This window comes from Cryptomeria japonica, chromosome 3 (assembly GCF_030272615.1).
Source record: "Cryptomeria japonica chromosome 3, Sugi_1.0, whole genome shotgun sequence".
Taxonomy (NCBI): domain Eukaryota; kingdom Viridiplantae; phylum Streptophyta; class Pinopsida; order Cupressales; family Cupressaceae; genus Cryptomeria; species Cryptomeria japonica.
The window spans coordinates 686,844,723-686,861,558 of record NC_081407.1 but is presented as its reverse complement, the minus strand read 5'-3'; the positions used below and the strand labels follow the sequence as shown (position 1 = coordinate 686,861,558).

Below are 16,836 nucleotides of genomic sequence, written 5' to 3'. Positions count from 1 at the left end.
TTATCATGTCCCTTGATCATCTTCTGAAAGTCCTGACTAGCAGTGGCTATCTCTGAAGGCGGATGAGGTAAATTGAGGGCTCCCATTGAAGCTGCCAATGAACTATTTATGACTATTTGGCTCCGGAGCATACATTTACCAGGGATTTCCTTTCCCAATCTCATCACTTTCTGGTTCCATCTGCCCATTTCTGAAATGATTTCTAGCTCGCTATAAAAACCTTTCTTGAGGTCAATCTCAACATAAATGTTTGTTGTATCCCCTTTAAGGCCTTTCAGGATGTCCGCCTCGATCCCCACCAAGGATCCTAGAGCATCACCAATCTTCAACAGTGACTCCGGACACCAAAACTCAGATGGAAGGCCTACTAAGGACAACCAAACTGGAGTTTTTTCAAATCTGTGATGAATCGGGTCAAAACCTGGTTTCCAATCTAGAAAATGAAAAGTTGAACCTTGAAAGAACAGAGGGCTGCCTTTTGTGATTGCTTTCTTCAAAGACGAGTGAACACATTCTAAGAAGAAAAAGTCATTTTGAAGTTGTCTGACTGAGATTAGATCTGCGAAGGAAGACTTCCACTAGTCAATGATATCTTTGCCATTCCCTCCAAAGCCACACCATTTCGCAAAGAAAACATTTTCCTTGAATCGAGCAATCCTAGGATTCAGGGAGTCTGAAGAAAGGACAAACAATTTGCTTCCCATAGATTTCCTATTCCATTTCTGGTCCTTGCACTCAAAGTTAGGAGTGTGCCACGGAGGGAAAGATTTTTTTTGAAGCCCAAGGCTCATGGACCCCTGTAGGTTGCAGCTGGGGGCGGCCATGCGAGTTTTGGCGGTGAGGATGTTGGTTGAAAGATAGGGTTTTCTTAGGAGGCGCAAATCTCTGATCCCTAGCTGAAATAGGGATACTATTTGGACCAGTTGCTACTTTCTTTGCCCAAGAGTCCAAGCTTTGATGCTTCACTGTATCGTTAAGCTAAGATTTTTTATTATTAGCTTGCTGAGCAAAGCCAGACCAGTGAGGAAGGATTGATCTCTCGAGTGGGTGGTTCTGATTCATATGAAGCCGTTGAGAGTTAAGATTCCTCTGATAGCTCGAAAGTTTCTTGGGGGCTGTCTGGATGGACCGTCACGTAGAGGAGTCCTGGAAGGAGAAGATATTTTGGGTCCTCAACGGATTTCGAAAGCTCTGATTTCTCTGGGGTCCTTGAAATTTAGATCTCTGATCCTGAAGTCTTAAGGAGAAACCTTGAGGATTCCAGGCCCACTCCATTTCCGGGATGTATTTTTTGGCAATCAAGTATGTGCTCCCTTATTTATTTTATTTCATTTCTATTTCCATATTACTTTCTTTCGACATAAGTATTTAACATTTAAATGGCTAGGCAATTACTTATTTCCTTTCACATAATAATAATACAACTATAGCACAATAAAATAAGCCATTTTAACCATTTAATTCTAGCAATCATTTATTAATTAAATCAATAATCTCAAGAGCATAATAATTAACTAATTACGCCAACACAAAAATAGCATCATCCACTCAATTAAATGACTATTCAAATAATCGAAAGCACACAAAATGAGGAATGATCAAACGACGACTCACAAAACGAAAGCATTAAAACACTTAGACTCGCATATCGGTCAAATGGAAAAGATGACCATTTGACAACACTCACACAAGTGTAACTGCGGGTCAAGCTAGGGTCCAACACTATCTCCTCCACTCCCATCGGAGGTATAGGGCACGCTCAGACCTGTGAAACCAGGTGGAGTCGATACCCCGTACCTACTTGGTACTAGTACCTGCAATGTCCTGCATCAAAGAACCACAAATGCAGACAAATATATAAACAAACACGACACACACACTGATGAAGGAGAATCGTGACGTTCCCTGTCTCACCGGAGTGAGTGAAGGAAAATCATCCCCTCGCATCCCATACACTTGCAAACACGCAACATATAAATAACACATCGCACATATAAGGTAAAAGTGTCAGTCCATGATAATGATCCATATAAATAACATTAATCACAAGCACTGAGATACTGCATGAAAGCATACACCACAAATCTAGATAAAGCATTAAATAACATCGCATGAAGTCTGAATCAATATACAATAATGTTTCACTGAACAGTCAACTGAAGTCAAACATAAATACAAAAAGAGTCTGATCGAGGAGGGGTACTACAAAACAGGATTTGTTGTAAAGTATGGTTGTTATGATTATTGTTGGAAGAGGGAAATTGTGAAGTCTTACATATTGTAAGACAATTTCTAGATCGTAATTAGGATTTGTTCACTATTTTGGTCTAGTGTCATGGCGAGAACATGCCAATCCACCCTTCCCAAAATTGCTTGTCCTCAAGCAATAATAGTTTTAAGACAAGTTTTCTCTCATCAATTGTAATCATAAGAATTGTTTTGGTTGGTCTTATGGACATCTCTTTCGATAAAAAGCAAGGGCAAACTTCCCATATATTGAGAAGAGTATTAGAAGCATGACACACATCTATGACCTTAAATGCAATGTTCTTTCTTACTAAATTCATCTCTCTTTGGTTCATTCTTGTTATTCTCGTATTCTAGATCAACTAATAATAGAATTCTCATGATGATAGGAATATAATTACAATAATCATAGATTTTCATGGAGTAGACATGCCAAACATGGACCATACACAAAAACACGGAGCATACACATGAATATATGCAGACACGAAGTATACACGCGAATTCACACATGTAGATCCCTTCTCATTGACTAGAATGCACAATTGACTTATCTTTACACATTAGGCTGGTAGGATATTGCTTTCATACCATTTGTAATGTCCCCTATTTGGGAATGGCCCTAATTTAGCGCTAAATCTCCATTTCCAAATAAACAAGAGTGGGGTTAGAGATATCTTTCACCTAATTGAAGCCCTACAAAATAGGTTAGAAACCATTTACAACAATAATTCATTAACAAGACCTTAATTAGGAATCATTAAGCATATAGCAAAAATATCAATTTAATCATAAGCTATCTTAAATACGTTTGAGGAAGTTCAACCATAGAAGAGCTAGGATAAGGTGACTCGATAGGGTAACTTGGATCCTCTAACCTAGGCCCAAGAGCGGATATACCATCCCTCTTGGCCTCATGTGGCTTGTGCCATCCATATGAGGTGGTGTACCCAATGAGGTGTCCCACAACTGTTCCTCATCATCTTGCCATCCATTTCCCACTTCCGACGATTGAACTCCTTGGTGTGTTAATTCACCATGCTAGAGGGATGAGGTGTATTCACAATAAGGTGCCTTGGAAGCCCATCGCTTCTAAGCCCAAAGGCAGTACCCTTTGTACCCCCTTGGCCTCATGGGACCATTTGGTCACCACCATGAGGTGGTATACCTAGAAGAGTACCCTATCACCATACCCCTCTTGTAATCCCTCATTTCCTCTACCATGTCTGACTTTAATAATCATTCAGAACATAGAAAGAATTCCAGTATTATGCATGAACAGACAAACCACAACATATCATGAAACAGAAATGAGCGAATACAATTAATATTTACTATGCTATGTTAAGCAATCTAAACAGCAATGCATCATAAATGACAGTGTGCAGATACATACATACAATATTCACTATGCCATATATAGAGAACTCATACCACAACGCAGTATTGGATCGAATGCTGTGTATTTCAATATCTTATGTAAAGCCAAATCTGATTTAATCGGTGCCTTTCTTAATTGGCATAATTGCTTGGTGTTGTTGTCTTATATTCCTCCATTGGAGTGGTTCTTAAGGTGATGACCACTGGAATGAGAAGTGTCTCTTGGCTGCCAATCGTATGTCCCTTCATGACTAAATCACTCCTTTCATCATTATTATTTATTTTAACTAATCCTGGCTTGGATTGCTTGATAAACTTATTGAGCCGTTTCCTACTATTAATTCAAATCGCCTCTTTATACTAAATCAATCATTTACTGCTGCTCAGGGGAATCACTGTCCTTAGGAGAGGAGGGAATATCAACATTATCCAATGTGTAATAATACTTATGAAACACGACCTGCTGTAGAGTATGACTGTTGCTATGACTATTGCTGGAAGAGGGAAATTGTGAAGTCTTACATATTGTAAGAAAATTTCCAGATTGTAATTAAGATTTGTTCACTATTTCGGTCTAGTGTCATGACAAGAACATGACAATAGGACTATCTCTACATATGCTATAAGCTAATTAGTTTGATAAAGTCACTATTTACACCAACACCCCTAAAATGTGAGTTTAATGAATTTTGGAAAAGATTGAAAACAATAATCAGCCATGTAGAGAATGTTGTATATGTTGATGCAACATCTGATTATTCAAATATGAACTAGATTTCTAAGTGCCAGGTCCTCTTTTGGAAATTAAATAGGATTATCCCTTAAATACAATTCCAAAAGTAGCAAATTAAATGTTTTGCACTTCCAATTTGCACACAATGGCTAGTTGGAAAGGTTGAGTTGGCCCCAAATCTAAATTTCAAATTTCAGAGTTTTTCTTCATTTCTTCAAATCACAAAATTGACTTGAGGTCAATTCCACAAATTACAAATTTGAACTTGAGTGAGACGAGGGCAAATCGAGGATCAAGATAGTTCCCTTGGAATAAGTGGAAATAGGATCAAGTAGGGTTTGGGTGCACCCTTAGTAGACATCATATCAATTGTATACTTATCATTCTATGAAGAATAACCAAATCAAAGTGAGTCGCAAATTATTGATTTGAATTTGAGCAAGAAAAGAGTAAATTGAGCATCACGTGGTCCTTGAGAATAAATGCATTTAGGATCAGGTATGGTTCAGATTATGTCTCAGCTCTTAGCATAATCTTTTCACTTGTGCACTTGTCATTACATAAGGAATAAGCAAATCAAAGCAAGTCCAAATGAAGGGGGAAAGTGCAAGGTATAGAATTTTCACTATTACAAGAGTGATGTATGAGAATAAATTGGAAGCACATTCACCAATTGAGTGAAAATTACCTCAAAATCTTTACTTATACACGACTAACAAACCTTTTTTAATAGCATAAATTTATTTCAAATTTAAATTCAAAGTGCTGAAGTTTATGAGGGTGCAAATAAAGGATAAGACAACACTGGAAATCATTTTTAAAAATTAAAAAAAATAGGAGAATGAGAAAAAAAAAAAAGGAGGTGAACAAATTGAATATTTGGATAGGTATCCCTACCCTGCATAGAAAATCTTAAAGAGTAAATACATCAAAGGGGCATTATGAGTTACATCTGGGAAAAAAAATCTTACAAACATGAAAGAGATTTATAGTATAATGATAAACTTTAATACAAAGACAATATTTTAAAATAGAAATACACTGGGATCATACCAGCATGTGGGGAAAATCCAAATCCCTAAGTCTGTCTGCAAGAAAGTGTTGAGGAATTGTGAAAAATGATTTGCAGATTTCCATACAGCAGTAATACACTTTGTATCTCCTTGCTTTGGCCTCCTCAGTAATACAGATGAGGGAAAACATCTGATCATTGAAGCAGCACTTCTGAAATCAGTTAGTTCCCTAGTCCTAGAACTTCTGTTCCCCACCCCATCTTGAGATACAGATGTCAAAAGGAGTGACACATTGTCAGAAAGAAAAAGGAATATTGGTCACATTTTAGAAGTCCAACATCAAAATAAATAACAACGAACATACTGACTTCCATAAAATGCTGTAATCTCAAGTCATATATGAATTAAAACAGTATTAAATCTTGAACTCAAGCACAACTGTCAAATCACTCCTAATAATATTAAATCATATCATTAGCATATATCCAATCTTAATCAGACCAGTCAAATATGGAAAATAATTAGAAATAATATAGGGCCTGTAAGTGTCAATGATTCGATGCAACATACTAAAATGGTCAAAAGAATCCTTATTTATGTAAAGCATGTCCGGATTACAAAACTCCATTTCAAAGATTACAGTGACACTGAGCAGGGCTTGATGAAGTACAATACATTTAGATTTTTGAGTTATATTGCACTAACACCACCATACATGCTGCAAATAGATAGTTAAATCGAAAGAAACACCATTATTGACACCCACATGACACACATCAATTTAAACCCATTAATTTGTAGACCTGAAAGCATATGAAGAATATGAAAGTGTGCCAAGGCTCCAACTATTGTGGAGGAGTTCAGCTTTAGCTCCCTCGCCAGCTGCTCCAAGGGCAACATTGAGTGGATAAAAATGGTCTGGATATGGATGAGCCATTCTTGCATTCGGAGCTTTCTCTTGAAATCGATTAACCTCATCATGCCTGCAAATGACAAAGTGATTCCAGATAAACTCAAATGAAATCTCTGTTCTGCCAATTGGCAATATTAAAGTATTGAAAAATAAAATGCAATCCTACTTTATAACTTGTTTACAAATGTCCCACGGTAGGAAACAGCCCACCATAATGCTTGAGTGACACTATCTATGTTAAATACTAATTTTTAATTTTTCGCCCTTCATACAAAAGAATCTTAAGAGAAAGTTTTGTTGTCTTTAGAACAAATAATTGTGGGTAGATCAAATGTTAAATTTAATCAGGTGGGGTTAAGAGGTTAGAAATTCAAAACTCACTTCTCTTATTTTGGTTAGTAAAGAAAATAGTTTTGGAATGATAAGCCAAAAAGTGATCTTTTTTTTCAGCGACAAGGATGTTTCAAGAAATAAGGTGTAATTGGTGATATAAGAAGAAAAATTGTGAAAATTATTTTTGTTTAGTCATGGTCCAAGGCCAACCCCCGACAAACATTCTTTTGTACTTTGAAGAATTTTTTATGGTACATGTTTTGGACTTGTGTGAATGAGTGATCTTGTCCATATTTCTTTTATTGCCTCTAAATCATGACAACCACATACACTAATGTCATATCACCCCTTCAAATAAACATAAGCAATCAACAAGAAGTAGGATTAATCACAGAATGTTGGCAACAGTACAAACCTATTTTCATGCAATTTTGTATCCATTATATGTTGCTACAAAAGAAGATTAATAGGTTTCAAGATCAGTTGCAATGTGGTGGCAAGATAATCAATGATCCAACTATAGGCAAAATAGATGTTTGTAATGAAATAAGTTGCACAAGATAAGAATATAAGAGAAAATATGCTGCAAATACTTGAGAATAATTAGCCATTTTGAAGGGGTTAACCTCCAAAAGTCCCCCAAAAGAACAAAATTTGCAACATAATGATAATAAACTAAGTGCTAGCTCCTATATATACTATACTTATGCTTGGGATGCAAAGGAGATTCAGTCATGTCCTTCATGAAGATTTCAGAATTGAAGGACCAACTCAGCGTCATTGAAAGCGAGGTTGTGGACAAGGATATTGTCATGATTGCGTTGAATGGTCTTCCTGACTCTTGGGATCCCTTCATTCAAAGCATAAGTGGAAGAGCTGAATTCCCTTCCTTCGATTGCCTCCGGTCAGATTGCATTCAAGAGGAGTCACGACTAGCTGCTAGAGAAATGCATAAAGGCTCTCATGGAGGAGATCAACATGTGCTTGCATCTCAACATGTTAGAAGGAAGGGAGGCCATTGGAAGAAGAACAACTTCAAAAGAGATAGAGACTTCAGACCTCCAACTTTCGATTCAAGGAAGAAGCCAAGGGATCTTTCACGTGTTGTTTGCTTCAAATGTGACAAGTTTGGACATTATGCCAAAGAATGTCAGAATTCGCCCATGCAAGGGGAGGCCAACCTGAATGAAGTTGCAAACTCAGAGGATAATGAAGACTATCTCTTCATTTCTGCTTTGTCCAACAATGTGCCAACCGATAGCAACACTTGGTTGATCGACAGTGGTGCATCTAGACACATCACGGGATATCGAGAGCATCTCTCAGACTTGATGGAGAAGGAGTCCAATCTTCATGTGGTAATTGGTGATGGTGCACAGTATTCAGTAAGAGGCTTTGGTAGTACTTCTTTAAACTTAGAATCTAGTATGTCCTTGCATCTTAGTGATATTTTATTTGTCCCTAGAAGATAAAGGTTATCAAATAGCATTTTCTGAGGGTAAAGTACTTGCACGGCCTAAGAAATCTAGTATTAAATCTACTCGTGTTATTGGGAATAGATATGATAGTTTGTATAAACTTTCAACTAACCCCATTCGCGCACTCATTCATGAAGCTCCTGAATCTAGTGAGCTATGGCATAGAAGGCTCGGTCATCTTCACTATCAGGCACTTCCTTCACTTAAAAGGATGGTTACAGGTATGCCTAAACTTAATCAATCTCATGATGATGCTTGCAAACGTTGTGCATTAGGTAAGAACACTAAAAGTCCATTTCATAAAAGTGAAAGTAGAGCTAAAGAAAAACTAACACTTGTTCATTCTGATCTATGTGGACCTATGTTTGTTCCTTCACCTAGTAGATTTCTATACTATGTTACATTTATAGATGATTTTTCTAGAAGACTTGGATTTACTTTCTAAAATCTAAAGAATCTGATGAAGTGTTAAGTAGGTTTAAAGAATTTAAAGCTCTAGCTGAAAATATGTCTGGTAAAAGGATTAAAGTGTTAAGATCTGATAATGGAGGTGAATACACCTCAAGTAGCTTCAATGACTTTTGTGCAGAAATAGGAATTAAGAGGGAGTTTTGCATTCCCTACAATCCTCAGCAAAATGGTGTAGCTGAACGAAAGAATAGAACCATTGTTGAAGCTGCCAAAGCTATGATTCACGATCAGGACCTGCAAATCTTCTTATGGGCTGAAGCATCCAAGATTGTTGTTTGCATTCAGAATAGATGTCCTCGTCGTGTCCTGAAGAACAGAACTCCCGAGGAAGCTTTCACAGGAGTCAAACAAGATATCAGCCACCTAAGGATCTTTGGAAGTCATGTCTATGTTCATGTTCCCAAAGAAAAGAGGACTGAGTTAGAGCCTTCCGGGAAGAAGGGTATCCTTGTTGGATATAGTGAATCTTCCAAGGCATTTCGCATCTACATTCCTGGTCAAAGGTACATTGAGGTAAGTAGGGATGTCACCTTTGAAGAAAATATTGCTTTCAAGAAATCTAAAGGTTCTCTTATTGATAATGATAAAGAAGTTAATGATAATCAAGATATGGATATTGATACTAACCTTGAGATTCAGAGGGAGCCTATTGAGCCTCTTGAACCTATTGAGCATGATGATCCTCCTGAGCCTCTAGTTCCAACTGATGGACCTAGAGATATTGCAGTTAGCAAGAAAATATGCCTTTGGGTTAGAATTACAATTCAAGATGCAGAAAAATTTGCATCTCCTAGTGGCACTTTCAGAGAAAGTAAGAGACCTCAGAAGCTCCCTAACTATGTTGCAATGATGTGCAACATCATTGAAGCTGAACCATCCAGCATAGAAGAAGCTATGAACCAACAAGCATGGAAGTTAGCTATGGACGAAGAGTATCAATCCATCATCAAGAATGATGTCTGGGATGTTGTGCCTAGACCTAAAGGTAAGTCTGTTGTTTCTTCCAAATAGTTGTTTAAAATTAAATATGCTGTTGATGGTAGTATAGAGAAATATAAAGCTAGATTTGTAGGTCGTGGTTTTTCTCAAAAGGAAGGCATAGATTATGAAGAAACATTTTCTCTTGTTGCTAGATATACTTCTATTAGAACTATTATAGCTATTGTTGCAGCCAAAGGTTGGAAATTATATCAAATGGATGTAAAGACTACCTTCCTTAATGGTATTATTGAGAAAGAAGTCTATATTGAACAACCTAAAGGTTATGAGACTCATAATAGAGAGATTCATGTGTGTAGATTGAAGAAAGCTCTCTACGGCCTCAAGCAAGCTCCTAGAGATTGGTATGAAAGAATTGATAAGTACTTAGTTAGTTTAGGATTTTATAAGAATGACGTTGATCCTAACATTTATTTTAAAGTATTAAATGGTGAAATGCTAATTTTGGTTTTATATGTTGATGATTTATTTCTAACTGGTGAAGATAGTCTCATCATTAGGTGTAAGAAAGAATTAGCTATTGAATTTGAAACGAAGGATCTAGGTCTAATGCATTACTTTCTAGGGTTAGAAGTTTGGCAAAGACCTAATGAAATTATTCTAAGTCAAGGTAAATAAACCATTGATATATTGAAAAGATTTGGTATGATGGATTGTAAACCTATGTCTACTCCTATGGAAACTAACTTGAAGAAGTTGAGTATAAATGCAGATAACTCTGATTTTGCAGATCCCTCAGAGTACAGGCAGTTGATTGGATCCTTGATGTATCTAGTCAACACTACACCAGATATTTGCTATGCAGTGAGTGCACTTAGCCAATTCATGAACTGGCCAAAGCATGTTCACTTGGTGGCAGCCAAACACATCCTGAGATACTTGCGTGGAACAATTGGCTATGGGCTGAAGTATCCAATCAACACAACAATCAACTTGGAAGGCTACTCTGATTCTGATTGGGCTGGAAGTGTTACTGACAGGAAAAGCACTTTAGGAATCTGTTTCAGTTTGGGTTCCGCTATGATCTCTTGGGCCAGTAGGAAACAGTCCTCAGTTGCATTAAGTACTGCAGAAGCTGAATACATTGCCTCAAGTGTGGCAACTAGAGAAGCAGTTTGGCTTCACAAGCTTCTTGCTGGGTTGTTTGGACAACCTTGGAAATCCACTATTATTCATTGTAATAATCAGAGTTGTATTAAAATATCTAATAATCTCGTGTTTCATGACAAGTCAAAATATGTGGAAACTCATTATCACTATATTCGTGATGTGGCACAAAGAGGTGCCATTCGGCTGAAATATATCAGCACTGATGAACAGGTTTTTGATGTTCTCACCAAGCCTCTAGCTCGAGTGAAGTTTGAGTACTTCAGAGAGAAGCTTGGAGTGGTGGAGAACACAACATTGATTGCAATTCAATTTGCGTCTTCCACCCTTTACGGGCAATGCAAGGTGGAGTCACCCTCTATGGGCAATGCAAGGTGACAACGTGTCCTCCTTTGGGAGAAGGCTGAGGTGTAAGACCTCTTCCACCCTCTGCGGGCAATGCAAGGTGGGTCCATCCTCTGCGGGCAATGCAAGATGGACATCATGAAATGAGTTCATGATATTTATGTGTTTTATTGCAGGTATACTCTATGAAGCTTATACTTTCACTCTTGCGGGCAATGGAAGATGAAAGTCATGAATGGATCATGACATGTGACAGTTATCCTCCCTAGCTAAGAGGGAGTGTTGAAATAGTAGCTAGCTCGGATACCTATTGTATTTTAATGTTGTCAATGACAATTAAAATACACTTGTATTATCTTTTATGTAAATATGTCATTGGGCTGGACCCAAAATGTAAAGTGGAAGTCAACTCAATGTGTTATTGGGCTGGACCCAAATGTAGCGTGGAAAGGCAATGCAATGTGTCATTGGGCTGGGCCCAAAATGTAACGTGCAAAGGCAATTAAATAACTATTGGGCTGGACCCAAATGTCCAATGTGGGAAATATACAATAACAATATAACATTATTGATGCAAGTCGGCTTGAGGATGATTAGCGCCTAAGGTTGATATATAACTACTCCAAGATGAAGTCATTTGAACATACAATCATTTTATATTCTCCTATCTGCTCTCATAGCAGCGATCCTTCCTAATGCAAACTTGTGCAAGGCGATTATGCAAAGTTGATTGTAGCGAAGTTGTCAAAGTTCATCTCAAGGTCTCTTGTGCAAATCAGATCCAGACATCTGCTGCTTTGCCTTATCATCTGCTGTTAATGAAGGGCTGCATTCATCACTGACTTCTTGAACTGCAATCTGAGATAAGTCATTGCCTTGTAAACTGTCTATATTTGAGATAATATCACATTTAAAGGCTGGGTTTTTCACCTCCAGGAGGGAGGTTTTCCCAGGGTATTGGTGTCTTGTGTTTTATTGCTGTTACTGTTCTTGTGTTTTGTGTTCTATTGCTGTTACTGTTTATACACAGTCTGATCATAATCAAATTGGTTAAATTAACATCTGATTGCTTAAAATTAACATGTAACATGGTGGTGAGATGGATTTATTGCAAAGATTCATCCTTTGTAGCTTGTGATTTGAAACTTTTGATTACAAGGAGGATTTTTGTCATGTTTACATATCTCATAGCTAATCCTAAGTCTACTTTGACTTTGGAATAAGGGAGGCTTGTTGGATACATGCTCATATATCTATGCTTTGGACTGTATTTACTACCCTATGTTTAGTTATTATCTCATGATTACTCGATAACCACACCGATTTAACAAAGGGGTGCTCATGTGGTGGTTGAAAGGTTGTTAAACCACCTCATATGTTATCTGTATTATTGAATAATGAATGATTGCCACTGGTTTTTGGTTTGATAATTTATTGCAATGGCTTTCCATTCCTATGTTCTACGTTCTTTCTTTATTTAATCTTGTACTGTATTTAATTAATTTCAAAATTGGAAAGTGCTCTATTTTCAAAGCTTTCCAAGTTGGAAGCAGAACAAGTTTTTCACATAACAATAATCTTAAAGCATGTTCAATCTATGTATTGCAATAGTGATATTATAGCACAGGTGCGGAAGGCCTATCAGGCCAAAATTGTGCCAGCTACAATGTTTACAAATAGATAAGTATGAAAAAATGTATGTAGAAACGGAGCATATATATACCTGCCACTGACTAGAGCTTCCATGAGCCAGCTGTCAAATGCTTCAGCCCAAGGGGCAGGCTGGATAGGATTACGAAAGTCCAGAGCTCTGAGATTGTGAGTGGCACTGCCTGATCCAATAATCAAAACACCATCTGATTTCAAGGGTGCCAAGGCCTGCCCCATCCTGTAATGGTACTCACCATTTTGCCTTGACTGGACAGATAGCTGACAAACAGGTATGTCAGCTGTGGGATACATTAAAGAGAGGGGTACCCAGGCACCATGGTCTAGTCCTCTACTTGGGTCCTCTTTGATAGTCTTGAATCCTGAATTAATCAACAACTCCTTCACTCGTTTTGCCAGATCAGGAGCTCCAGGAGCATTGTATTGAAGCTGCAAGGCACAAAAATAATAAGCTTCGTGAACACAAAGAAGAAAGATTTCCCTTAGGTATGGTATCCATATATAGAAAAAAGCTCAAGTCAAGAATAGTTCTTTCATCCTAATCAATGACCAAAATCTCTGCAATTTTTGCACAAGCCCTCTACATTCTTCAAAATTTTACTCAATGAAAGAAAACTAATTAGTAATATATATTTAGGTAGAGATAGAGATGGAGATGGAGATAAAGATAAAGTGTCGTGAAGCTTGCAGTTACCTTTGAAGTCACATTAACACAAATATCAACATATAAATTGTAAATCCATCAATAGAATTCGACACTGCTTTCCAGAATTTACAATAAAATAAGCACTTGCATGAAAACAGTATCAAAGGAGACAAGTTTGCATCCTAACCGCTAATTAAATAAGAAAACATGAACCCGCTTTCGAGATAGTCTATCTTCGTCCTGAAGGAATTTAATAAATATATAAGATTTCTCCATTGCTAGAACAAGGTGTCAAATAGCATGTCTCACATATAGCTCACTACAATACAAAAAAAAAGAAAAAGGCATTGACCACTCCATGTGAAGCAGCAAACTGAAATAAACCATACATTCGTTTAAACAAATTAAATGCACAAAAGCAGCTTTTCTAAATATATACATTGAAGATCTGTCTATTCAAAAAGACTGTTTTGCAATCCAAATATAAATACAGGGAAGTTTTTATAAACTCGGCTGCCAATGAAACTGCCTTTCCCTGTTCTTTTCAGTCTTTGATGCACTGAAATTACCTATATCAGAAAAATGAATTCGGGCCATACAGACCGATACAATCAATGACTAGATTGTGGAATTTTATGCATCACCTGCTCTAACAGTATATACAATCATGAAGATGTAGAAGAGAAGCATTACCTCGATATGCCCTATTTCTGTCAGATTTCCACCCACTCTTAAAATGCCCTACCTCAAAAAAAACGGAGCTTAACAAATCTGTAATAGAACCAGCTCATCCAATGAAGAACATGAGGCATGTTAATTGAAAATATCATACATGTTCCAAATTAAGTCCTTTCACAGCACACATTCCACATACGGAGTACGTGCTATCATTGTGTTCGATAACCCAATCCCCTTAAAATTCTAAAGCTAAGTGTGCTTCGACCAGAGAAGTACATCTATTCATGGTGCCGGCAATGTCCGAACCTAACCGATTATCCAATTGACAGAGTTTGATAGTCGGTTGCCTGATAGAGGCATGATGATAGTGCTTCAGTCCTGATTGTCAGCACCCCAAAACCAATAGGAGAAAACAATCTTAAAAGCAACTACTGATCACGGAAAACATCAACTAGATTGGAATGTCCATAACAGCGGACCTAGAATATATAATCAGATCAGAAAACTAAATCTAGGGCACTTGCCAAACGATGAATACACCTTGCGAAATATGGGGTCCTATGACTGCAGAAATATAAAGAAATGGAATGGATCCCAAAAACATGACAATTCTGGCTATTTGATCAGAACACATTTCGCAATAAATTAAATAATGATTCAGCGACTTCAACTAACCCACATCAATATCAAAATTATACATCAGTACCTGAAAAAAATAGATTCAATTATTCAATTTGTTATTTTTAATTTGATTGTATATGAGATTTTTAAATCACATTTGGTGATGGAATCACATTTGGTGATGGAATCACAGAGTGTGATTAGAAATGTCGATGAAAAATCTCAAAATTTGATAGTATAAATAGATTCAATTTCCAAAAGAGTCTAAAACCTTCCATGGTTGTTAAATTCCAAAGTCTCCAACAAAATTCAAGCCTTGCCTTGAAACTACATTTGGAAAAACATGACATACCTTATACATTTCTTCGGGGAAGCCATAGAAATCATGAATTGTGCTGTTTCTGGGGACAATATTGACAGAGGGCAAAGAAGTATCCCAATGAGCAGAAATAACCAATATGGCCTTAGGCTTGTGTGGTAGTTCTTTTTCCCAATTCAGCAAAAACTGCCTTGCAGGAATGTCCTCTATAGCCAAAGTGGGTGAGCCATGGGAAATGAAGTATGTGTCCATCATGGCCATTTGCATTTGTTGTTTTCTTCCAAACTGGAGCAGGGCTGAACAAAATAGGAGAACCCAAAGTAATGGATTAACAAGGATTCTGCAACAAAATAATAAAATCTGATTAATTGGTGAGGGAGAGCGGGATTTAACCATACTCAGAGATCTATTGCATGGCTTGATTGTGAAGAGACGTCCAACTGACATAAATTTGATGCCGTAAACAGGTTTGTTGCGTGAACATCTGGTTTGATATATATTTAGGGAAATGTATATTATTGTGTTTATCTGGATTGTGATAAATTTAGGGAGACTTTGTTTATTTGCTTGCAATTACATCATATCAATTTGGGAGGCTTTGACCACGTACAATGAATTTATGGGATGACTTGTTCTACGCAGACAGCGTTGAAATCATATTTTCCACGCAGCACTCTGGATGTAGATTTGACCGTATTTATTAACTGACATTCATGTTTGAATTTAATTAATTAATAAATATAGTTGAATATATATATTGAATATTGGCTAGATGTTTAATTTAATAGTGAAAATTGTATATTTTATATTTTATATTGGTTTTAGATTCATTTTGAGTAGGTTGGTCTTTATTTAATAATTAATACATAAATAAATAATTAGTCTTTATGTAATAATTAATTTCATTAGATAACAACCAGATTATTCCAAACTTGAATTATCACTCAAAGTACATATGAACATTTATTATTACATGAAAATTTGTATATTTAGGAATAGAAGACATATTTACATATTTGTATGTTGTCTTTGATCATTGTTGATAAGTTATTAGATCAATATAACTAGGGCTTTGACTTGGAAGAACAAAAGATCAATATTGTAATGTATTTTTATTTAGGTCAATTTTGTGGTGCAAAAATCAACCCTAACAAAATTTTACAAATTACCCAATTCAAATCTCATTATTCTTCTTCCATCACTTTCAAGAATTATGATCAAAATAATGGACAAATATCTATCAACAATAAAAAAATAATGAACTGATTTTACTTTTGTTAATTTTTATTGTTCTAATTTATTTTTTTTGGTCGGTAATAAGTTTATGATTATATTGATAAACAAAAAAGGATATTACAAAGTTCAAAATATCAACAACTAACAAACCCAAAAACAACATTACTCCATGTCCACCGAATATCACTACAAAATTTGAGACACGCAAAATAACAGTTCATTGTGCATCCATTAAACACATCTAACATAACCAGAATTCTAGCAGTGAACTACACCTAACTTCAAAAAAACCAAAACACAAATTTGCACTGTAATCTATCTCTCATGTGGATTCTCCTCACTGAACCTGTCAAGAATTCGTCGCACTCGCTCTGTACGGGCCCACGCTCGCAGCTTCGGTCCCATCTCCACCCTTGCTATCTCGTGCAACATCTGTAATGCTTCCTCAACCCGCATCAACCCAACAAACGTTTTAAAAGCTTCCCATCCACACCAAGCAGGTGCCCTGCATCTTTCCTTTACTTCACCCGCTGGCCCTCACACAGAGGGAATGGGGTTTCCTTGCTCCTCGACAGCTTCAGAAACATCAATTTCAACCCCTGGGATAGCCCATTCAAGAATGGACTCTAGACCCTCCAAATAATCATCT

General features: G+C 36.8%; 1 protein-coding gene across 2 annotated transcripts; it reads right to left on the bottom strand.

The window, feature by feature from the left end:
- Nucleotides 1-5,940: 5,940 nt before the first annotated feature.
- On the bottom strand, nt 5,941-15,536 carry LOC131874666 (extradiol ring-cleavage dioxygenase-like). Of its 2 annotated transcripts, XM_059218526.1 has the most exons (4): nt 15,350-15,536; nt 14,985-15,247; nt 12,743-13,116; nt 5,941-6,356 (listed from the first exon to the last, which is right to left on the bottom strand). In XM_059218526.1, exons 1-4 carry the CDS (start codon nt 15,396-15,398, stop codon nt 6,164-6,166), a joined length of 879 nt encoding a protein of 292 aa, XP_059074509.1. In that variant the 5' UTR covers nt 15,399-15,536; the 3' UTR covers nt 5,941-6,163. The 2 variants fall into 2 exon arrangements, with proteins under 2 accessions (XP_059074509.1, XP_059074508.1); XM_059218525.1 differs by having other exon boundaries at nt 14,985-15,516.
- Nucleotides 15,537-16,836: the final 1,300 nt, after the last annotated feature.